Source organism: Schistocerca nitens, chromosome 3, assembly GCF_023898315.1.
Source record: "Schistocerca nitens isolate TAMUIC-IGC-003100 chromosome 3, iqSchNite1.1, whole genome shotgun sequence".
In the NCBI taxonomy this organism is placed as follows: domain Eukaryota; kingdom Metazoa; phylum Arthropoda; class Insecta; order Orthoptera; family Acrididae; genus Schistocerca; species Schistocerca nitens.
In genome coordinates, this window is record NC_064616.1 from 407,256,064 (window position 1) to 407,281,168 (window position 25,105).

The 25,105-nt window shown below is 41.1% G+C and overlaps 1 protein-coding gene across 3 annotated transcripts in view; it reads left to right on the forward strand.

Annotated features, from left to right (window-relative positions):
- Positions 1 to 25,105, forward strand: part of LOC126248344 (Bardet-Biedl syndrome 2 protein homolog) — a 173,837-nt gene that overhangs the window by 36,016 nt on the left and 112,716 nt on the right. For all 3 annotated transcript variants that reach the window (XR_007545462.1, XR_007545463.1, XM_049949253.1), the window contains one exon: positions 14,318 to 14,457. Coding sequence is in view for 1 of the 3 variants with exons in the window: in XM_049949253.1 (XP_049805210.1) it covers positions 14,341 to 14,457 (117 nt within the window). In the remaining 2 variants the exon portion in view is untranslated. The remainder of the gene's footprint in view (positions 1 to 14,317; positions 14,458 to 25,105) is intronic.

Sequence of the window (25,105 nt, forward strand, 5' to 3'; positions counted from 1 at the left end):
GACATCAAGTGTCATTGATTGAATTCTGGAAGTTATTGTATCATTTACTTCTACTTCACTTATTTTTCTTGTGGAGTTTAATTTTTCATAGATACGTGGATCCGGTGATGTAAATTGTATTAATTCTTTGATAGCCAGTAAATACTGTAACCATAAAAGTATTTATTTGCTGTGGTTACAGCAAATGATGATAAGGTATTAGTCTCATCTGTGCAAGACAGCTGCAATATCCGTGACCATTAACATTATGCATGCAGAGCAGCATCTAGTTGTAGACAGTTTGTATGGACAAGATTATATGTCAAAGATAGAGGCAGCATTTCTTAATATCACTGAACAGCAACAAAAACGACTGCAGCTACAGGTAAAACAGGAATAGGATGATCTGTACTTTCAGTGCATTCACTTTTCTCAGGGCAGGGTATCGATGTGGAGGCTGTCTGTCTGGCCTCGTCCATTCACTCTGTGAGTGGAAAGGTGGGCACTCCTTCAACAGGGTCTTAGCAGGCACACAGAAATTTAAATGACAGGTGCATTATGGATCCCCTGAGGGAAATAATGTCCAGGGCTGGAAAGAAGTCCAGTGTGCACTCGTTGTATCTGCCTGGGAGGGGGGATGAACGCAAGTTAATTATTGGATGTTTTTATGAGCCATGAAACTTTTAGACTCATTCAAATAAAGTCTGTGCTCATGGACCTGGAAATACCCAAAGCATGCAGTATAAGTTGGAGGCGACTTTCATCTGCAGAGTGTAGATTGAGACAGCTATGTACTCCTTGCAGGTGGTACGGACAGAGACTGTCTTATGAAGTAGTTGTGAAAATATTCTCCAGAAACAGTCCTGAGCAGCTAGTTCAATGACCCACAAGCCATGGAAACATTGTAGACCTTGTAGCTACAAAAAGGCTTGATGTTATCAACAATGTCAGTATAGAGATACAGATTAGTGATCATGATATCAAAGCGACCATGGCTACTAAAGTTAAATCCATCAAAAAGGCTAGGAGAGTTATTATGCTCGAAAGATCAGGTAAGCTGTTGTTTGCTTCCCACTTAAACAGTGAATGGACATCATTTAATTCCAATATAATGGGTGTAGAGGAATTATGGGTGAAGTTTAAACTAAATATAAATCGCACTCTGGAGAAGTATGTACCAAGTAAGTGGAATCAGGATGGAAAAGACGAACCCTGGTTTAACAACAAAATTTGTAAAATGGTGAGAAAATATAGATATTTGTACTGCCAGTTCAAATAAGAACGCAGAAATTTTGACAGCTGTAAATTATTAGAAATTCATGGATCTGTAAAAAATTGATGTGCAAAGTATACAACAACTTCAGCTGTCATAGTTTGGTGAAAGATCTTGCAAGAACCCAAGAAAATTCTTGTCCTCCAAGATCAAAGGCTTCTGTATAGTCATTCATTGATCAGTCTGTTGTGGCAATATAAGATGGCAAAAGGAAAGCCCGTTTTAAATTTCATTTGAGGAGGAGGATCGTACAAGCATACAGTCATTTCACTGTTACACAGACTCCCGTATGGAGGACATTGTAATAGGTACCACTGGTGTAGTGAAGTAGCTGAAAGAATTGTAAACAAATGTCCCCAATTTGGTTTTACAAAGAGTATTCTGGGGTATTGCTCTGTCTCTTAGTTTGCATTTACTGGAATCTCTCAGCCAACAGAAAGTTACCAAGCAACTGGAAAAAAGTGCAGGTGACTAAGGTATGTTGGAAGGGTAAAAGAACAGACCAGCAAAATTACAAATCAATATCCTTAGCATTGGTTTGCTGCAGAAGTCTTGTATATATTCTCAGTTTCAATATAATCAATTTCCTTGAAATCAAAAAGCTTATGCCCCAAAATCAGTATAGTTTTCGCTTGTGCGAAACTCAGCTTGCCGTTTTTTTACATGATACCCTGCAAGTTGTGGATGAAGGGCAACAGACAGATTTCATATTAGTAGATTTCCGAAAAGCATCTGACACAGTGCCCCACTGCAGACTGTTAATGAAGGTATGAACATATAGATATGTGAGTGGCTCGAAGACTTTGTAAGTAATATGACCCAATACATTGTGTCCTCAGTGATGAATGTTCATCAGAGATGGGGTGTTGTCAGGAGTGCCCCAGAGGTGTGTGTGTGTGTGTGTGTGTGTGTGTGTGTGTGTGTGTGTGTGTGTGTGTGATATGGCAGACAGGGTGAACAACGATCTGCAGCTGTTTACTGGAAGTTGTCATCATTGAGTTACTGTAGGAGGATACAAAATGACTTGGACAAAATTTCTAGTTTATGTGATGAATGACAGCTAGTTCAAATTGTAGAAAAATGTAAGTTAATGCAGATGAGTAGGAAAAACAAACCTGTAATGTTTGAATACAGCATCAGTAGTGTGCTGCTTGACATAGTCACATCAGTTAAATATCTTGCTTAACATTACAAGGCAATATGAAATGGAACATGCATGTAAGGCTTTTAGTAGGGAAGGCAAATGATCAACTTCGGTTTATTGGGAGCATCAAGAATTGTAGGAAAGTGTAGCTCATCTATAAAGGAGACTGCGTACAGAACACTAATGTGATTCATTATTGAATACTGCTTGAATGGTCAGGATCCCCATGAGATCATATTAAAGGGAGAGATCAAAGCAATTCAGAGGTGTGATGGTAGAGTTTTTACCAGTAAGTTTGATCAGTGAGTATTAGAGAGGTGTGTCATGAACTCAAATGGGAAACCCTGGAGGGAAGAAGACTTTCTTTTCATGAAACAGTGCTTGTTAGTCATTGAACTAGCTGCTCAAGACAGTTTTTGGGGAATATTTTCAGAATTACTTCATAAGACGGTCTGTCTGTACCATCTGGGCAACACTACAGTGAAAATTTAGAAAAACGGCATTTGAAGCTGACTGCAGAACAATTCAGCTGCCACCAATGTAAGATTCTGCTGCCACCAATTTACATTTCATATAAGTACCGCAAAGATGAGATAAAAGAAGTTAGGGCTGGTATGGAGACACACAGGCAGTCGTTTTTGTTTCACAGTATTTGTCAGTGGAGCATGAAAGGAAATGACAAGTAGTGGTACAAGGTACACTCTACTATGCACCATACCGTGGCTTGTGCAGTGTGATTGTCAATGTAGATACAGTAACAGCAACTTAGGGAACAGCTATTGTCTTGCTCAGAGACGGCCCCCGCCCGCAGGCAACACTGACCTCATTCTCTATGTTTAACAGCAACTGCAAGGAAAGGAGTTATATGCAGTACAAATTTGTCGTCATCTTGTGGTGGCACACTTTACTGATGCTGCTTGTGACCTGGGCTATTTTCTAAAATAGTGTGGACTGGAAATTTTTCGCATGATACAGGTGGTCTCCCAGCAGAAAACTGCAGCCTTCACCAGAGGCAAACTCATGGATTAACTAGCCCAATACTTTGACAGTAGAATGCATGTTGTATCAGAACAATTGTATGTATTTCATCGTCCTAAACAACTGGGACAGACATGTTTACAATGGGCTAGCAGGTTCCATGGCATTAGTCACAGTGTAAATTTACTTGCACATAAGAAAGTGGTGCCAAATCTTATGCATACAGTCAAATATGAAATAGATTGGTTAAAGATACACCTGACCATTAAATCTGGGTCACTGCCCTCTAGTTATCAGATCTCAATGTGGAGGAAGTCTCGACCATTGCACGGTCATCTGAAAGAACACAAACATCCTAGTGTCCAAAGTCACTTCTGACAGGTGTTGCCTTTACACAATTCAACCACAGCTGTCCTCTTATCCACCAAGGACCAATCCATCTCACTAGCATCAAAGGAGCTTCCCTCATGACCAGAGTGCCTATGCTGCTGCAGCCATGACACCTTGCCCCAACATAGAGTTGTTTGTTTTGAAATGCTTGCAATCAGACAGGCCACATTGTCGCTTTCTGTCACAGCACCAAGATACGGCCTGCAAGGCCACTACCACTAATGTCTGTAAGTCCATATTTGTACAAGATGGTTGAGGGACTTCGGCTGTTCAATACAAAATGTAAAATTAAAAACACTTTCAGCTGTCTATGTTTGAAATGCTGGAAATGCTCACAAAAATAAATTACATTCAAAATATAGGTGACTGAAGGTGTTTTTAATTTCACGTTTTATATTTTATGTTACCACTACTGGAGGTTAACATCTTGCACAGTGCAGGACTGGTGCCACGATGGATGTATAAGGACACACCTCCACATTGTTGACCACCAGGTACCATTTCAATTTAATACTGGTGCTACAGCAATATTGTCCATGCAGATGTACTGACAATTGAGCTCTGTTCCTCTCCTGTCCTGTACCACACCTATGTTTCAGTATGACCAAGCTCCAATTCCAGTTTTAGGCATATGGTAGGCCTTAGCAAATACAAATTTGTTATCCTCTATCCTCGATATGCAATAATCGGCCATAATGATGTCCCAAAGATATTCGGCATACACTCTTGTACTGCATGCCATTTCATGATTATGGACTTTGTTCTGTTCATGTGGTATCAGTAGTTGTTCATTTCCCAGGCATCAGCAACATGTGTAATAACTTACCCTCCCTGTTTCATCAAGATTTAGGATGTGCCAAAGGGTCTTCAGCACATATAATTTTCTGTGCCCACAACATTTCACCATTTGCGTGTGTTCATCCTATAACTTGTGCAGTCAGGGAGTCTGTATAGAAAGAACTTGATCACCTCATGCATTTGCATTCTGTACCAAATTCTACCTCTGTGGAACATACTTCTAGTTTCCCCTAGATGCAGTCTCAAACACTCATAGTCATCAATACACCGTATGGGTTACACTGAAACCGTTGGCAGCTGTTTGGTATAGTGAGTGCCCCTAGCAATATTTTTTAAGGTTCCTGGAACAATTATTGCAGGAAATTGCCCTTTGCTTGGATGGTGTCAGTAACTGGAACCAGTAAAGGAGGTTATTTATGAAATCTCCAGCAGTTTTTCACATTGCTGTAGCAAACAAATCTCTATTGTATCCCAGAAAAGCGCTAATTTTTTCAGCCATGGGTACTTAGGAAATATGTGTCCAGAAAATAATGTCACAATGTCCATAAAAACTAATTAATGATCAGAAGGGTACAGTGCATCAAAATCCTTCAAAGTAGGACCCTCCTGCATCAACAAATTTTTGCCAGGGAGATTTCAAAATGTTGTAGACATGCTGGAAGATTCAGGTTGGAATATCCTTTAGAGCACTCATACCAGCAGCTTTCATGTTGTTGATGGTCTTGAAATGATGTTCAGTCAAGCACGTCTTGAATCAGGGAAACAAAAAGCATCCAAAGAGAGGTTGGTACTGTAAGGGGGCTGTATCGGTATACCATGTTGATATTTAGCAGATAATTCCTCACCAAGAAAGCAGTGTGGCTGAGTGCATTGTCTTGGAGGCGTCTTCATCACAGGGACATACTCTGAAATCCAGGACTGATCTCCCATTACAACATTTTCCAGAAAAGCTGCATCATTTCTTTGGTTGAACTTGTGGTAAACAATCTAAATTTTTGAGACCAGTTTTGCACACAGTTTCTTCAAATGCGATTGTTGAGTTACAGCCCCATGGAAAATGATTTTGGTTATATTCAGAATCTGAGTTATCAGATGAACATTTATTGTATGGTCATGTTCAAAAGTTCACACACAAGAGTCACACTATTATCATCTTTAATTGTTGTACACAGAATTTGACTGCGCACCTTTGTTTAAGTGAACGTTGAATTGCAGCTGGAACCAGACCACCCAACAGATTTTCACGTAGGGGCACATCCCAGTTCACCAGAAGCCCAATAAAGGAAACAGGGGTTGGTCACACTAGGAAGCACACCTTACCCCCTCACCCCCCCCCCCCCCCTACCCCGTCCTCCTCGAACTAGTCCAGGTGGGTAGACCATGCTCTGACTAATAATACTAATATAGTGTGTCAGCTTAAAGATGATGATGATGTGGCTTTTCAGACAAACCTTGTATTAGGGGAAAGACAGAGTGAGATCAACAAAATGCCTACGAACCATACAGAAACTGTGTGAACCAAGCAGTCTAAAAAAACTACTTCAATCAATGCATGATAAAATAAATTATTATAGATGGATCATTTCCAGTGCTGCCATAATACCTGTTCTGTGGAACATGTACTGGAAAACTGGCATCCCTTTTGAGTGGTCTTCCAAAAATGAGCAACTGTTCTCTGCTCTCAAGTGCTGTTCAATGCAATCTGCATCTCTCACCCATTTTTCCGTGAGTGTACTCTCATCCTGCCAACAGATGCCTCCCACTATGAGAGTGAAACAGTATTGTCGCTTTGCACAACCTATAGGTCTCAATGTCCAATCACATATTCATCTAAAATCTGTCACCTGCCCAAGAATTCTTGAAATTGAAATTTTTGCTTTGTCTATTATCTACGGCAACCAAAATTTCCAGGAGTATTGCCCAGTAGAGTATTTGAGTTGGCTACTAACCACAAGCCACTGCTGTCAATACTTGAACCTAACAGTTGCATTCCAGAACTTCTGCACAGCCCAACTCCTACAGTATTTGTTCCTGTTTCACAGTAATTGTAAGATCACATATAGATCCACAGCTGTTGCAGGCAAAACTTCTCTTGCCTCCTCACAGTCCTGTTGTCAAATAGACAGCCATCAGCACTTTGAACAGATCTTCTGCTGACAGTCTCTCAAATGGTAGATGTGCCAGATCAAGACTGACTTCTTGGTGTATTTCTGATTACACACGCAATGGTGGCCACCAGACTTTCAACCAAGAAAGCAGGTGTCCAGAAGAGTGTCTGTCTGCTACCAACTTAGTATGCCAAGAAATACTACTGTTATTGGTAACCATATCTACATCTACATCCACATACATACTGTGGAAACCACCATAGGGTACATGGTGGAGGGTACTCTGTACCACTACTAGTCATTTCCTTTCCAGTTCCACACAAAAATAGAGTTAGGGTAAAAACAACTGACTCTATGCCTCCATACAAGCCCTACTCTCTGTAATCTTATCTTTGTAGTTCTTACGCAAAATGTACGTTGATGGCAGTAGACTCATTCTGCAGGTGCCTCAAATGCTATTTCTCTAAATGTTCTCAATAGTGGCCCTTGAAGAGAGTGTCGCCTCCCCTCAAGTGATTCCCATTTGAGTTCCCGAAGCATCTCTGTAATACTTGTGTGTTGTTCAAACCTAGTAGTAACAAATCTAGCTGGTCACCTCTGAATTGCTTTGATATCTTCCTTTAATCTGATGTAGTGTGGATCCCAAACACTTGAACGGTACTCAACAGTGGGTCACACTAGTGTCCATATGCACTCTTCTTTACAGATGAACGACATGTTCCTAAAATCCCCCTAATAAACCAAAGTTGACCATTTGCCTTCCCTATTACAGTCCTTATGTGCTCATTCTTCTTCATATTGCTTTGCAATATTATGTCTAGATATTTAATTGACATGACTGTGTCACACAATGCACTACTAATGCTGTATTCGGACATCATGAGTTTGGTTTTCCTACTAATCCACATTCACTTACATTTTTGTACATTAGAGCTAGATGCAAGTCCTCACACCAACTAGAAATTTTGTCTAACTTATCTTGTAATTTCCTACAATCACTCAACGCCAACTCCTTCCAGTTCACTACAGCATTATCAGCAAACAGCTGCATATTGATTCTCACCCTGTCAACCAGAACATTTATGTATATAGAAAATAACTGCAATCCTATCACACTTCCCTGGGGCATTCCGGACAATACCCCTATCTCTGATGAACACTCACTGTCAAGGACAACATACTGGGTTCTGTTAAAGTCTTCCAGCCACTCACATATATGGGAACCTATTCCGTATGCTTGTACCTTTGTTAAAAGACAGCAGTGTGGCACTGTGTAAAGTGCAAAAGCAGAAGGCAACCAGGTTATTATCCTTGAAGATCTAAGATAAGATGCATGCCTCCATCGAGGGCATTGGGGCATAGCCAGAGCCAAACATTATGCATATATATGAAGATGGTACCTGTTCTTTCAGACATTTCCAAAAGAACAGATACTGTCGGTGACCGTGCAGCTCTCTAGAGTGAAATGATATTGAAATCAACACCCTAAGCTGCCGACAGGCATTGATGTACATCAACGGGGACAGTTGAAAATGTGTGCCCCGACCAGGACTCGAACCCGGGATCTCCTGCTTACACGGCAGACGCGCTATCCACCTGAGCCACAGAGGGCACAGAGGATAGTGCGACTGCAGGGATTTATCCCTTGCACGCTCCCCGTGAGACCCACATTCCCATCTTAATGCCCACACACTACATTCGTAGTGCCACTGCCCATTACACTCATTACTCGCGGTAGACAATCTTACCAAGTCCCGTAAGAGTTCGGGCAATGCGTGTGCATCCGCACAGGAGGTGGTCAATGGCCAGTTAGCCTTAACTGTTGGAAGATGGTATCATCTTCATATAGTTTCTCGTGCATTGTATTCACAATCCTTAAGCAAGATGTATGTTGGTTGCAGGACAGTCATTTTGCAGTCAGTCACAGATACCAGCTGATTAAACTTTCTCTGTAGGGTTTTGGGAAAAGAATGTCGTCTTCGCTCCAGGAACTCCAACTCCCATTTGAGTTCACAGAGCATTTCCGTAATACTCCTGTTGATCAAACCTACTTGTAACAAATCTGGCAGTATGCCTCTGAATTGCTTTGATATCTTCCTAAAATGGGACCTGATGGGGATCCCAAACACTCGAGTAACATTAAAGAATGGGTTGCACAAGTGGTCTAAATGCAGTCTCCTTTATATATGATATACACTTTTCTAGAGTTCTCCCAGTAAACCAAAGTTGACCATTTACCTTCCCCACAACCAAAGTTTCGTGCTCCCTTCATTTCATATTGCTTTGCAGGGTTACACATAGATATTTAATTGACATGACTGTGTCAAGCAGCTTACCACTAATACTATATGGGAATGTTCCAGGCTTTTTATCTATTCACCTGAGTTAGCTTACATTTTTGAACATTTAGAGCAAGCTGCCATTCATCACACGACAAATAGAAATTATCTCTGTTTCTCATCTTGTATAATCCTACAGTCACTCAATGAAGAAACTTTGCTATACACTACATTGCCATCAGCAAACAGTTACAAATTGGTGCTTACCCTATCTGTCTCACTGTTTATGTATACAGAGAACAAGAGCCATCACATGTTCATGTTAATAGAGAACAAGAGCCATCCTGTCACTTCCCTGGGGCACCCCTGACAATACCCTAGTTTGTGATGAACAGTCACCATCCAGTAGAACATGCTGGGTTCTGTTACTGAAACAGTCTTCAAGCCACTGACATATCTGGAAACCTAACCCATTATGCCTGGACCTTTATTGTCAGTGTGCAGTGTCAAATGATTTTTGAAAATCTAGGAGTATGGAATATGTCTGTTGCCTTTCATCTGTAGTTCACAGAATATCGTGTGAGAAAAGGGTAAGTTGAGTAAGTTGAGTTTCAGATGAGTGATACTTTGTGGGTTTAAGCTTTTCTGTCTCAAGGAAATGTGTTGTATTTGAAGTCAGATTATGCTCAAGATTTCTGCAGCAAATCAGTGTTAAGTATTTTGTTCTGTAATTCTGCATGTCTGATTCTTTACCTTTCTTATGTATGAGAGACACATGCTTTTTTTCACTTGGGACTTTGCATTTGGTGAGAAAGTGGTCATAAATGGATGCTAAGGAAGAGGACTTCCTGTAAGACTGAACTAGAATTCCATCCGTACCTGGCCTTACTTTTTTTTCCCCCAACTCTTTCCATTGCTTTTCAGTACCACAGATGCCTATTTCTGTATCTTCCATAAAGGAGTTGTAACACTACAGCAGCATTTACGTAGCTTGTACTATGAAATACCAAATTTGGTTTATTACATAGTATGCCCCAACAGAACAAATAGTCCTGTCATGGAAAAGCCACTTGTAACGCTGCGCTAGTGCACACGATACTCCTTAAAGCCTGTACTATAGTAAGTTGACTGGCTTCACCTTAAGAGAAAGGATTTTTGTATAGATATTGACCGCGTGTACCTGAATGGAGGCAAATCAGACTTACACCCACTCAGTAATAACAATGATACGTCAAGCAAGTCCGAAATGCAACTACACGTCAGGACAGACAAGAAACAACACAGAAGATGTTACCAATTTGTTAATAATACGGTCGCCAGCCTAATTAGGCATTAACTGAGTTTCTTCCCTGTACAAGTTGATGTACGTTCGAGCATAACACCACGTAGTAACACTGCATAATATGGTAAATTTTAGAACCAGAAAATCTACTGCACTGATAATTTCACTTTCTGTACCAATATGGATAAACCATAAATACACAACATTACACTATAATGTTTACTACGAAACTTCGTACTGTCTATTGATCTGATTAAAATCGGGCATAGGTTACCCTAAAAATAGCACTTTCGAAACACACACACAATGTCAATTTTGATAAATGTAAAACACTGATAAATTTTGGTTTTTTGTATTGGCTTTAACTTTGCTGGTCTAATCAGTTTAGAACACTTCAGAATTCAAATGAATAAGAAAGAGGGGGGGGGGGGTTACCCTGAAACTGTTACGATCACTGTATTAAAACAATTAATTTATTGAAATCATTAAGCACTCAAAATTTCCACTATATGAGTTACTACTCTTTTTAGCTTATTTCCTGCTCATTTAATTACCATTATATCTGCCTCAAAATAATTAAACTTCATTACTAAACCAATTTCAAAATTATCTTCCCACTTTGTCAGACCTTTGTTATTTACCTATAGATTCATTAACAAAACAGTTCTTTAAACATCATTCTAACATAGCTAGGTTTGCAAGTAATTATTATTAACATAAACTTTAAATCTTCATCTCGGGACACTTGGATTGCACAACATGTGGAAAGGACCCTGTCTAGGTTAGTTGTGAGGATAATTAAATGATAGGACAGTTCTGGTAAAATTTAAGTTGTTATTGAACAGTATGGAACAAAAGTAACACTGGTCCACACGAATACAGTACTAAAAGTTTCAACCTGTTCGTATCGATGCGGCGGTCGGCAGGCAGCGAGATGGCGAGGCACAGGGCACACATACAATCACAGCAATGGCTCTTGATGTATCGGCACTTTGCTTCTTCTTAGCGTCGCAATTCTTTTCCATTTAGTGCCTATGGAATTTTGCCATGCTGTATAGGCGTCGGGACGGCACATCCGAGGCTCAATGAAACTACGTCTTCCAGGAGAGCCTCCTCAATCCAGAACGTGTGGCTCAGACCAATGCCCAACTCCGACTACTACTGCTGAGCCCGTTATGCCGTGCAGCGCCCGTGTGCATTTGCCCGCGCTCGCCTGCCATCCACCTTTTACCGCTCCCCTACAGACAGGGTATTCACCAGAGGTTTTGCATTCTACATATCCCAATACATTGCCTACGTATGGACCAGACGCACAATTACAACTTTTAACATCTTACAACAGATTCAACGTTTCTTACATTTCAATTCTGTTACAATATTGTTTGACATTTGACATAAACATTAATATTCACATCAAAATTTGTTTACAGTTTTCTTAACACAATGACATGAAAAGAAAAGAAATGAAATCAGAATATCGATTACACTAATTTATCGAAAATCAGAAGAAAAAAAAAATTATATGTACAATAGTACAGCGTTGTTGTTGTTACAGAGTCTGTGCAGAAGTCAAATAATGCTATGTCTGATTTTTTTTTTACAGGGGAATTTTTAACCCTTCCTTTTGCTGTCTTACACTATCACAATAGAATGTTTGATGAGTGGCTGAATAGAAGCTTTTGAGGTGCTTAGTAATTTTACATAAGACCATAATTTTCTTGGGTTCTTGTCAAGATCGTCCACTAACATGTGATGGTGGAAGCTATTGTGTGCTTTGCTCATCAATCTTTTTATAGATGCACAAATTTCTAATAGCTTACGGCTGTCAAAATTTCTGCATCTTTTTTTGACCCAACAGTGCAAAAATTTATATTTTCTCAGAATTTTCCAATTTTGTTATTAAACCATGGTGGGTCTTTTCCATCCTTATTCCATTTATTGGAACACAGTTCTCGAGAGGTGATTTACAATCAATTTAAACTTTGCCAGTAATTCCTCTGTGTCCACTATACAGGAATTAAATGATGTCCATTTGTTGTCTAAGTGGGATGCTTGCTTATGATTCTAAGACTGAAAATTTCATCAGTGGGAAGTGCTGTGTTTACACATGGACACTGTGAGAAAACATGTTCTGGAAGGCTTTTTCATTACAGCAGCTCATGTCACTGCTAGCTTGCCCTGGAAGCTGATCTTGTGGTAGGTCATGTGCTATGTGACCTGTGCATGACCAACATTTTTCACTTAAAGGATGAGCAGTGACCTAAAGATGTGGAAACACATTGATCTGAGGCTGTTGGTTGTAGGTGACAGCTTTTGCTGGGACTTGGTGAATGACACACACATTGGATGGTCGTCTAAGCAGAAATGCCATTCGTTGCACATGCTGCACTGTGAACACTGGGAAATGCCTGTTATGAAGGTAGTATTAAGAAGACATATATTCATCTGGAACCAGTGGAGATGTAAAGAAGACAGTACACAGCTGCACATCATGTACCTAGTTCCAGGTGGCAACACCGCAAGCTTTTGCTCCATGGTCCATCCTCTGCTAGTCCTGGGACCACATACACCTCAACTTTGCAGACGTATTTTTGAACAGAATGAGGTTACCCATCATGGATGTATACTGAGAAAATGTGTATGTTGTAAGCTTGGTGTCCACCTTGACAGAAGCCACATTCAGTGCATTCACCCAGGTTTTGGCCATTTGAGTGTTACCCTGCATACTGGTGTCAGACAGTGGGTACAATTCATTGTGGCCACGTCCAAGGACTTCTGTGTAGCGGATGTCATAAAACATGACTTCAGTCCTCTGTTCTATCCATCCCCCAAAGGTGGAACCGAAGGCTTGATAAGACATTTAAATAGAAAATGTTAAAAGCTGTGGAATCCACTATGACATCATCAACCGTAATTCTTTTTTGGTTCTAACAGGATGACACCAGCCAACAAATGTAGCTCAGCTGAACTACTCCATGGGTGAAAGCTGCAAATATTGCCTCATCTCCTGACACTACTCCTTCCAGAACCCTGCATCCAGCTCTCACAGTGCTACTTGTAAGGTGTCACTGTCTGGGCTCATTCTTACAGAAGTAATGACAAATAGGCACCAATGTGTGTGCGTGTGCGTGTGGGGGGGGGGGGGGGGGCGCACTTGCATTTGTTTGTTCGTTTTAAGCATGGGGGGGGGGGGGGAAATCTGGTACTGTGGCTGGATGAATTTGAATGTCTGCCAAAAGAAATGGGCTTCACGATCAATAGGCAGTGGCAATACCTGTTATGCCCTACTGTACCATCTTCTCAGCACGACTGCAGCTAAGCTCTGTTCGTGACATGACTCTGCTCCATTGGAATTTGCCAAATTCGTCATATTGCCCTGTAGTACCACCATGGGACTTTGACTCAGTTAGCAGTGCTCAACTTCAGGTTTTAAACTCGGAAATATTTCTTTGGGATGTCTGTGCTACTGTGGCCTATGTCGTGTAGAATAATAAATCTGCACTTGTTAGTATGTATCACTCATTGCATCCTGTAAAAAATGCTGATAATCTAGAAGTTCAAGTGTCTGTTTGCTCTGATTTGCTCATGTTTCTTGCAGACTTTAAATTTTCGCAGATTCAGGGCTCCAGTAATTTAAATTGTATTAATGTTTAATGGCCAATAAATACTATAATTGTAAAAGTTTTTGTTTGTTTATTGTAGTTGTCTGCAGTGATACTACTCATTACGCTAGTAATACAAAGATATACATATTATTCTTCTACACAATATGTGCTAGTGGTTTTTATTTTAATATATTTTTTTTATGTAATAGAAAAAGGTGCTCAAAAGAAATTTTTTCAGTTTCAATTACAAATTTGCTTTGTGATTTGGCTGACATTTTATAAACATGGCAGGTTAGTAAGACAAGATAAGATGCAATGTGGCATAATTATGCCCAGCAAATTGTTTTGGGGCTAATTATTATCTTTCTGAAAGTCATTGCTTCTAGTTTTAACATAAATTAACCAAAAGTTTATTTTCATTTTTTATATGCCTACTTCTTGTCACTTCTATATTTTAGAATTTTGTTTTTTTTATTTTCAGGCAAAGATTAGAGATTAAGAATAATGGCCTTGCCAGTCTTTACCATTAACCTTAACCACAAGATTTTGCCTGGCCTTGTTACAATTGGAAAGTATGATGGCACACATGCATGTCTCACTGCTGCCACAACAGCTGACCAGGTAATGTATAGTCATTGTTAATTTCAATATACAGGTTTGTTATGTTTATTTGTTAAGTAATTTCTTGTGAGTGAGTAATATTTAGCTTGTTTTGTAGCTCACTTATTGGATCGAAAGATACCATTCAGGTTATATCTGTTGCCCATAGTCCACAGATATAGAACAAAGTTCTTAAATATTTAAGTGTAACTTACCATAAGTGTTCAATAAATTTTATTATCTGTCTTTGATGATTCATGTAAGAAAAGTGAAAAAACAATAGTAATTGTAAAAGGGATATTTCTTTCTTGTCCCCCTTACACAAAGATTTATTTTCTTTATGCCGTTATTTCTTCTTCACAACATGTCCCAATTCTGTAAGTGAGATTTCTCCATCTTGGATAGTTTGTAATTCCATCTCTGTATTTAATTTCAATTCCTAGTCTTCTATTACTCTCTCTCATTTGAAGTATGTCACAGTGATTATTTGTTGTAGTGGATTTCATTATTGGGCTCACTTCCTTTTACAAGAATTTTCCAAACCTTTATTTAGATATCAGTGTAGGGTTACTGACATCAGTTTTCCTTAGTTTTCCAAAATTATGCCTTCTGAATTCTGGGACAGTTCCTTTAACAAATTTGTAAGTTTTGCATTGCTTGATCATTCTCCTGTGAGCCAGTTCTCGATTTTTTAATCAGATGCTTGTATTTACAGTGGCAAACCAGTAGCAAGAAAAATGACTGCAAATGCCAAATAAGTACATTATGTGGGCTACAGTTTCCATTTCCCACATTTTCAACCTTGGAAAGCTGCTCTCTTATAATATTATTAATGGGATGTTCGTAATACAATTTAAAAGAAGAAATCCTGGCTTCTCTTGCTGTATTGTAAATCATGTGTATTCCTTTCACTAAGTGTGTACCATTTTGAATGTCAATTTTAGATTTCTTTCCCTTCTCCTTTCTTTCACACTGCTCACAGTTGATCTGTTTATTCTCCTCCATGCAGCATCTGCTGATTACAGAAAAGAACAATAGACGTTTTTGGACCCGAGTTGTTGCATATACAGAATTTTATTTAAAAAAAGTTTAAGGTGTATCTGTTTCAAAAGTATATCCTATGCAAATGCAAGTCTCCTGGGCTGATTGGACTGCTTGCTGGTTTGGACTGCTTGCTGGTTTGGACTGCTTGCTGGTTTGGACTGCTTGCCCATTATCAAATAAGCCTGAGGAACAAAATACTGGAGATGTTACAGTATATAGCAATAATGTTTACAAAATTGCATTACAATAGAAACTTAGGCTCTACAACAGTAGTACTGTTCAAAATAGATGACATACAATAAATGTAACTCTTGCATTACACCAGTCATACAACTGGAAAATTGACCATGAGATCCTACTAACATGGTCTCCATATGTGCTTATCGCTAACTGTCAGAACGAAAACTACAGCATCAATGTGACCTAGGAGTCACTGGTGGCGACATGCATCCAAGGAGTGGGGCATTTTATTGTAACCCAAACATGATCTACAAAACTTTACATGAAAGGCATTGTTGACAATTTGTTCATTGAAAACATGAATAAACATATAAATCACTAAGTGGAATGTACAAATATTACTTTTGAATACATTATGGGCACAGCAGTGATCAATGTCTTATAAATAATTACTATTAAAAACAGTCTTGATCACGATTTATTTAACAAGGTGACCGGTTTCAACCACTACTGTGGTCATCTTCAGACCATTGAGTAGGAATCTCTTTCTGTTGAAATGGTCAATGGTCTGAAGATGACCACAGTAGTGGTTGAAACCGGTCACCTTGTTAAATAAATCGTGATCAAGACTGTTTTTAATAGTAATTATGTACAAATATTAGATACAGTGATGCCACACATGATGTACACTCCTGGAAATGGAAAAAAGAACACATTGACACCGGTGTGTCAGACCCACCATACTTGCTCCGGACACTGCGAGAGGGCTGTACAAGCAATGATCACACGCACGGCACAGCGGACACACCAGGAACCGCGGTGTTGGCCGTCGAATGGCGCTAGCTGCGCAGCATTTGTGCACCGCCGCCGTCAGTGTCAGCCAGTTTGCCGTGGCATACGGAGCTCCATCGCAGTCTTTAACACTGGTAGCATGCCGCGACAGCGTGGACGTGAACCGTATGTGCAGTTGACGGACTTGGAGCGAGGGCGTATAGTGGGCATGCGGGAGGCCGGGTGGACGTACCGCCGAATTGCTCAACACGTGGGGCGTGAGGTCTCCACAGTACATCGATGTTGTCGCCAGTGGTCGGCGGAAGGTGCACGTGCCCGTCGACCTGGGACCGGACCGCAGCGACGCACGGATGCACGCCAAGACCGTAGGATCCTACGCAGTGCCGTAGGGGACCGCACCGACACTTCCCAGCAAATTAGGGACACTGTTGCTCCTGGGGTATCGGCGAGGACCATTCGCAACCGTCTCCATGAAGCTGGGCTACGGTCCCGCACACCGTTAGGCCGTCTTCCGCTCACGCCCCAACATCGTGCAGCCCGCCTCCAGTGGTGTCGCGACAGGCGTGAATGGAGGGACGAATGGAGACGTGTCGTCTTCAGCGATGCGAGTCGCTTCTGCCTTGGTGCCAATGATGATCGTATGCGTGTTTGGCGCCGTGCAGGTGAGCGCCACAATCAGGACTGCATACGACCGAGGCACACAGGGCCAACACCCGGCATCATGGTGTGGGGAGCGATCTCCTACACTGGCCGTACACTACTGGTGATCGTCGAGGGGACACTGAATAGTGCACGGTACATCCAAACCGTCATCGAACCCATCGTTCTACCATTCCTAGACCGGCAAGTGAACTTGCTGTTCCAACAGGACAATGCACGTCCGCATGTATCCCGTGCCACCCAACGTGCTCTAGAAGGTGTAAGTCAACTACCCTGGCCAGCAAGATCTCCGGATCTGTCCCCCATTGAGCATGTTTGGGACTGGATGAAGCGTCGTCTCACGCGGTCTGCACGTCCAGCACGAACGCTGGTCCAACTGAGGCGCCAGGTGGAAATGGCATGGCAAGCCGTTCCACAGGACTACATCCAGCATCTCTACGATCGTCTCCATGGGAGAATAGCAGCCTGCATTGCTGCGAAAGGTGGATATACACTGTACTAGTGCCGACATTGTGCATGCTCTGTTGCCTGTGTCTATGTGCCTGTGGTTCTGTCAGTGTGATCATGTGATGTATCTGACCCCAGGAATGTGTCAATAAAGTTTCCCCTTCCTGGGACAATGAATTCACGGTGTTCTTATTTCAATTTCCAGGAGTGTATTTTAGAACATGAGGCATTAAAACTGCATAACAGGATTTGTAAATAATAGATAGTAAGATTATTAAAATTAATACAGTTCATTCTTGTCAAGTTGTTACACGTACTGGACTAAACTTTATAAAATGTAAATCAGTACTTCTATATAAAGATAATTTGTAGTTTAACATTGTTAGCAAAATTCTCGAAAAGTTTTTGTCTGATTTGCTTCAAATTTTTATGTGATACTCTACTAAACATTCAGACAGACATAGGCCACATATCTTTTTAATACATAAATATGTGTGTAGTACACAAAGGAGAAACATAGTTAGTAACGATGTTAAGAAGTTCTTGGCTGAGTTATTTCCTATTTTTGCATGAAACTCTAATAACCTTTCAGACAAATATAAGCTACAATTTTTTTTTTTAATTTTGTAAACAAATATGTATATGTAATATGTACAGGGGAAACATTGTTTGCAAAAATCTTGAAAGTTGTTGACCAGTTTATTTTAAATTTGTACCCAATGCTCAAATAAACACTTGAATAGACATTGGCTGTATATATTTTTTAAATATATGTAATGTATAAATACATATTTAATATATAAAAGGAAAATGTTGATATTAGAAATCTCGAAAAGTTATTGCATGTTTTACTTCAAACTGTTAGAGATAGATATGGTCTCTATACTTTTTAAACAACAATGTACAGATTTTCTGTTAAAACCAATTGCTACAAATAAAATGTGGCACTGTGAAAAAAATATACAGTTTTGTTTTCTTTCTTGCAGTCAGTTTTTACTTAGATGTCAGGGCATTTAAACCATTAGACAACTTTTTTCTATATGGTTATAATAGAGGGAAACATTCCACGTAGGAAAAATATATCTAAAAACAAAGATGATGTGACTTACCAAATGAAAGTGCTGGCAGGTCGACAGACACACAAACAAACACAAACATACACACAGAATTCAAGCTTTCGCAACAAACTGTTGCCTCATCAGGAAAGAGGGAAGGAGAGGGAAAGACGAAAGGATGTGGGTTTTAAGGGAGAGGGTAAGGAGTCATTCCAATTCCGGGAGCGGAAAGACTTACCTTAGGGGGAAAAAAGGACGGGTATAAACTCGCGCGCACACACACACACATATCCATCCACACACATACAGGCACAAGCAGACAATTTTGCACTTGAATGACTGGTGCAACACAAGACTTACGTTTATGGCATGTCTCTATTTTGAACAGTATTAATGGCATTGGAATCGAACAACAAGGTGAATGCTGAAGTGAACTGATAGAGAGAGCAAAGACTGACACTGTAGCTTCTTTTTGAGTGTATGTGCCACAGTAGGACATTTCAGTATATGTGACACATTGCACACAATATACTGTCCAAACTCATTTGCAGGAGATTTCCTAGATGGGAACTGGCTACACTCCTGCCCACAATAGATATGAAGGTAGACAAATTGGCACACTGGATGTCAACAGTCCATGATTTTGTCTGAGTCACTGAATGAGTTTGCACAGTGGTTGAATCACAGCACTGTCTGTATGGCCTGCTTGTGTCTGTATATGTGTGGATGGATATGTGTGTGTGTGCGAGTGTATACCCGTCCTTTTTTCCCCCTAAGGTAAGTCTTTCCGCTCCCGGGATTGGAATGACTCCTTACCCTCTCCCTTAAAACCCACATCCTTTCGTCTTTCCCTCTCCTTCCCTCTTTCCTGATGAGGCAACAGTTTGTTGCGAAAGCTTGAATTCTGTGTGTATGTTTGTGTTTGTTTGTGTGTCTGTCGACCTGCCAGCACTTTCATTTGGTAAGTCACATCATCTTTGTTTTTAGATATATATATATATATATATATATATATATATATATATATATATATATATATATACACACGCACACACACACACACACAACACTGTGCTGTTTTGTTTCCTTTGTCACAGTAAGTTTCAAGAGGAAAGAGGAATGTTGTATTTATGGCTTATCAACTGATGACTAGAATACTACAGTGGAGTCTGAATCATTCGAAACTTTGCAAGTCTATCAGTTCACAGCTAAAATTATGAGAAATACTGTCATTGCAGCTACAATCCTCACAGATCCAGCAACTGGGATGTCTCCCAACTGATTTACCCATTTATTTTAAGTGACTTCATTTATTAGCCGATGTTTTAATTTGCAATAACAATAAACAAGGCTCAAGGTTGGAGTAAGAGGGGAAGAGGAGATGAACAGAGAGGAGAAGGGGGAGAAAATGTAAAGAGAGGGGGAAGGGGGAGATAAAGGGAGAGGTGAGGACGGGATGGAGAGAGATGGGGGGGGGGGATGGACAGTGTGAGAGGGGAGGAGTAGGTGATGGGTAAAGAGAGATGGGAGGAAGATGAGGTGGGCAATAGAGAGGGGGAGGAGGACATGGAAAGAGAGAGGGAGGAGAAGTAGATTAGGATGTATACACAATTTCCATACACATGTAGCAGCTATGAAGATTCGCTAGTATAAGTACATCAAGTACCAATGATGCCACATATGGTGTATTCTGAAATCATGTCAAAAGCTTTGGGTATTTTATTACAAGCAATTTACAAAACATTGGTAAGATGCCATCATGACAAAAATTAGCAGTTTAAATAAAACCTTATGAAATATAACTAGGATCTGCATGGAAAAAAATAATATGATGTCACGTGCAGTGTATTCCAAGACCATTGTAACGGGACCTAAGATAAAGTTTTGGAAGTTAAAATGAAAAAACAAGTTGTATCACAGTAGGGATTAGTGTGAGGCATCTATGTGGTGTGGGCATGATGCCTCATGTCATATACAGTCATATACAAAAGGTCTTAAAGTAGATAAGAAATGCCTGTTGTAAACATTGTCTGCATAAAAAGGACCCTATCTCTTACAGCTGTGTTCAATTTCTGTTAAGTACTCCATGCCATGTTCTAACTTTTGCCCATCACAGGGTCTTAATCAAGGAAAAGTACTCCCTTTTAAAGACATGTTAGCCTATTTAGCACGCGGGTGGTACATGAGTCAGTGGGCCATAACTATGGTACCTTAAGCCTTATGATAAAATATACGAAGACAGTAACTTGTTCTCGAAAGAACAGTTACTGTTGATGACCGTGCAGCTTTTCCCTGAAATAAATGATGACTAACTGACAACCTCAGCTGCCGACAGGTGTTGTTGTTATACCTCGATGTGGACAGCTGAAAATGTGCGCCCCGACCGGGACTCGAACCCGGGATCTCCTGCTTACATGGCAGATGCTCTATCCATCTGAGCCACCGAGGACACAGACGAATAGCGCGACTGCAGGGACTTATCCCTTGCACGCCTCCCGTGAGACTCACATTCCCAACTGTCCACAATTCTACATATGTATTGTACCTTATAGACATTTGCCCACCCACTCATTACTCGCGCACACGTTGGCGATTCCCGTAAGAGTTTGGGCAACCTGTGCGCATTCGCACAGACCAAGGTCAATGGCTGGGTAGCCTTTAACTGTATATACGAAGACAGTAACTTGTTCTTGAAAGAACAGTTACTGTTGATGACCGTGCAGCTTTTCCCTGAAATAAACGATGACTAACTGACAACCTCAGCTGCCGACAGGTGTTGTTGTTGTACCTCGATGTGGACAGCTGAAAATGTCTTTCAAGAACAGGTTACTGTCTTCGTATATACAGTTAAAGGCTACCCAGCCATTGACCTTTGTCTGTGCGAATGCGCACAGGTTGCCCAAACTCTTACGGGAATTGCCAACGCGTGCGTGAGTAATGACTAGGTGGGCAAATGTCTGTAAGGTACAATACATATGTAGAATTGTGGACAGTTGGGAATGTGAGTCTCATGGGAAGCGTGCAAGGGATAAGTCCCTGCAGTCGCGCTATTCATCTGTGTCCTCGGTGGCTCAGATGGAAGAGTGTCTGCCATGTGAGCAGGAGATCCCGGGTTCAAGTCCCGGTCGGGGCACACATTTTCAGCTGTCCACATCGAGTTATATCAACACCACCTGTCGGCAGCCCATTTGATAAAGCATCCCAAAATTACACAAGCTGATGGGCCATGGTTAAGCTATGTTACCTCAAATGCTAAAATGCTCATTTGATCACAAGAAGTTGTTCACAAGAAAAGCATCATACCTCACACAGCTGTTTGACAGCCTTTGTGAAGTACTTCATGCCGTATAGTTATTCGTGCCTGTCGTGGAGTCCTGATAGGAAAAGGATAACACCCGTTTAAAGATCTACTAATATCTAAACCATGCTGGTATTGCACTCATCGGTGGACCATAACTAACCATGTGACCGCCCCCGGTAGCTGAGTGGTCAGTCTGACGGAATGTCAATCATAAGGGCCCAGGTTTGATTTCCAGCTGGGTCGGAGATTTTCTCCGCTCAGGGACTGGGTGTTGTGTTGTCCTACACACACACACACACACACACACACACACACACACACACACACAAAAACTAAGCGTGTTACGATCACAATCAGTGCACATTACTGACAGAGATACACAATGTCGAGGAAGTGGTAGGTCATGTAGATACAAGTGTGTCCGCCTATTATTCAAGGAATTATGTTTTGAATAACCATTTGTTATAAATATCTAATCACTGTCTTTGTAAGCTGGTAAATATAATGTAAACCTTGCAAATTGTCTAGACTAGTTAACATGTGGGGTGGGGATGAGAAAGGGTAGTATGAGATCGAGAGATATGGGGGGGGGGGGGGGGTAGAGGGGTCAGGTATGATAGGGGGTTAGTGGTAATATGATTTGCCCTGAATTCTTGGATGTGACATTATCATATGAGATTGATGATCTTTTTTGCCAGATGCATAACATGACACAGGTATATAGGTAGCTCATCTAAGTTGTGCCAAAGTAATCTATACATCCACTTTTCATGGCATGATGAGATTGTAGATGGTAAGGCATGGAAAATTGAGGGAGGCGTCCATTATTTTAGTCTGAACTCTGTGATAGAACAATAATGTCTAACAATATTTTGGGTTCCAAGCTAGACACAATCATTCCATCTCAAATATGGGTGTTCACCCTAAGCTCTAATAAGCTATCCACATCTACGAGGTGCATACAAGTTTCAAACCCTCCGATTTTTTTTCTCTGGACTGGAAAGAGATAGAAACATGCTCTTTGTTTTAAAATGAGGCCGCGTTCATTGTCAATATGTCCCAGAGATGGCAGCACCGTACGGCAGATGGAATTTTACCACCAGCGGCGAGAATGAGAACTGTTTTAAATACTTAAAATGGCGACGTTTTCCTTACTTGAACAGCGTGCAATCATTCGTTTTCTGAATTTGCGTGGTGTGAAACCAATTGAAATTCATCGACAGTTGAAGGAGACATGTGGTGATGGAGTTATGGATGTGTCGAAAGTGCGTTCGTGGGTGCGACAGTTTAATGAAGGCAGAACATTGTGTGACAACAAACCGAAACAACCTCGGGCTCGCACAAGCCGGTCTGACGACATGATCGAGAAAGTGGAGAGAATTGTTTTGGGGGATCGCCGAATGATTGTTGAACAGATCGCCTCCAGAGTTGGCATTTCTGTGGGTTCTGTGCACACAATCCTGCATGACGACCTGAAAATGCGAAAAGTGCCCCGAATGCTGACGGACGACCACATGGCTGCCCGTGTGGCATGTTGCCAAGCAATGTTGACGCGCAACGACAGCATGAATGGGACTTTCTTTTCATCGGTTGTGACAATGGATGAGACGTGGATGCCATTTTTCAATCCAGAAACAAAGCGCCAGTCAGCTCAATGAAAGCACACAGATTCACCACCACCAAAAAAATTTCGGGTAACCGCTAGTGCTGAAAAAATGGTGTCCATGTTCTGGGACAGCGAGGGCATAATCCTTACCCATTGCATTCCAAAGGGCACTACGGTAACAGGTGCATCCTACGAAAATGTTTTTAAGAACAAGTTCCTTCCTGCACTGCAACAAAAACGTCCGGGAAGGGCTGCACGTGTGCTGTTTCACCAAGACAACGCACCCACACATCGAGCTAACGTTACGCAACAGTTTCTTCGTGATAACAACTTTGAAGTGATTCCTCATGCTCCCTACTCACCTGACCTGGCTCCTAGTGACTTTTGGCTTTTTCCAACAATGAAAGACACTCTCCGTGGCCGCACATTCACTAGCCGTGCTGCTATTGCCTCAGCGATTTTCCAGTGGTCAAAACAGACTCCTAAAGAAGCCTTCGCCGCTGCCATGGAATCATGGCGTCAGCGTTGTGAAAAATGTGTACTTCTGCAGGGCGATTATGTAGAGAAGTAACGCCAGTTTCATCGATTTCGGGTGAGTAGTTAATTAGAAAAAAAATCAGAGTCCTTAGAACTTGAATGCACCTCGTACTGCACCTGATGTCATACAGAGGTGTACAGTAACTCAAATGGGAGGGAATAACACTGAGTATCAACTGCAGGGACTGACCTAAAGTATGCCCAAGGAATAAGGTGTATGAGAAAAAGGGGGAGGGAGACAGAAGGGCCTGGGGGGAGGTTTAGGTGGAGTAATGCAGTAGCTGGGAAAACTGGGAAGATGAATGGGAAGTTCATATTGGTAATAAGGATATTTAAGCAGTTCTGGTACACACTGCCACTAGTGACTCCTTGGTCACATGGATGCTGGAAGCACCTCTTAGAGCTAGTTTTCACTCTGACAGTTAGGAATGATCACATTTGAAGGCCACTACACACTTACTGATTTTGTGGTCAATTTTGCACTTGAATGACTGCTACAACACAATACTTAAGTTTATGGCATGTCTCTATTTTGAACAGTATTAATGGCATTGGGATCGAACAACAAGGTGAATGCTGAAGTGAACTGATAGAGATAGCAAAGACTGACACTGTAGCTTCTTTTTGAGTGTATGTGCCACAGTAGGACATTTCAGTATATGTGACACATTGCACACAATATACTGTCCAAACTCATTTGCAGGGGATTTCCTAGATGGGAACTGGCTACACTCCTGCCCACAATAGATATGAAGGTAGACAAATTGGCACACTGGATGTCAACAGTCCATGATTTTGTCTGAGTCACTGAATGAGTTTGCACAGTGGTTGAAGCACAGCACTGTCTGTATGGCCTTTTTTTTTTTTTTTGGGGGGGGGGGTGGTCAGACAAGCCCCCTCTTTAGAGAGGACTGGAAAATGTTGGGATGGTTCCTTAATCAAAGCTTGTGCTCTCTCTCTGACGACCTCATCAGTGAGACATTAAACTAGGACCTTCCTTCCTTCAGATGAGTCATTTTTCTTATTAATTTGGATAACTTTACTGTG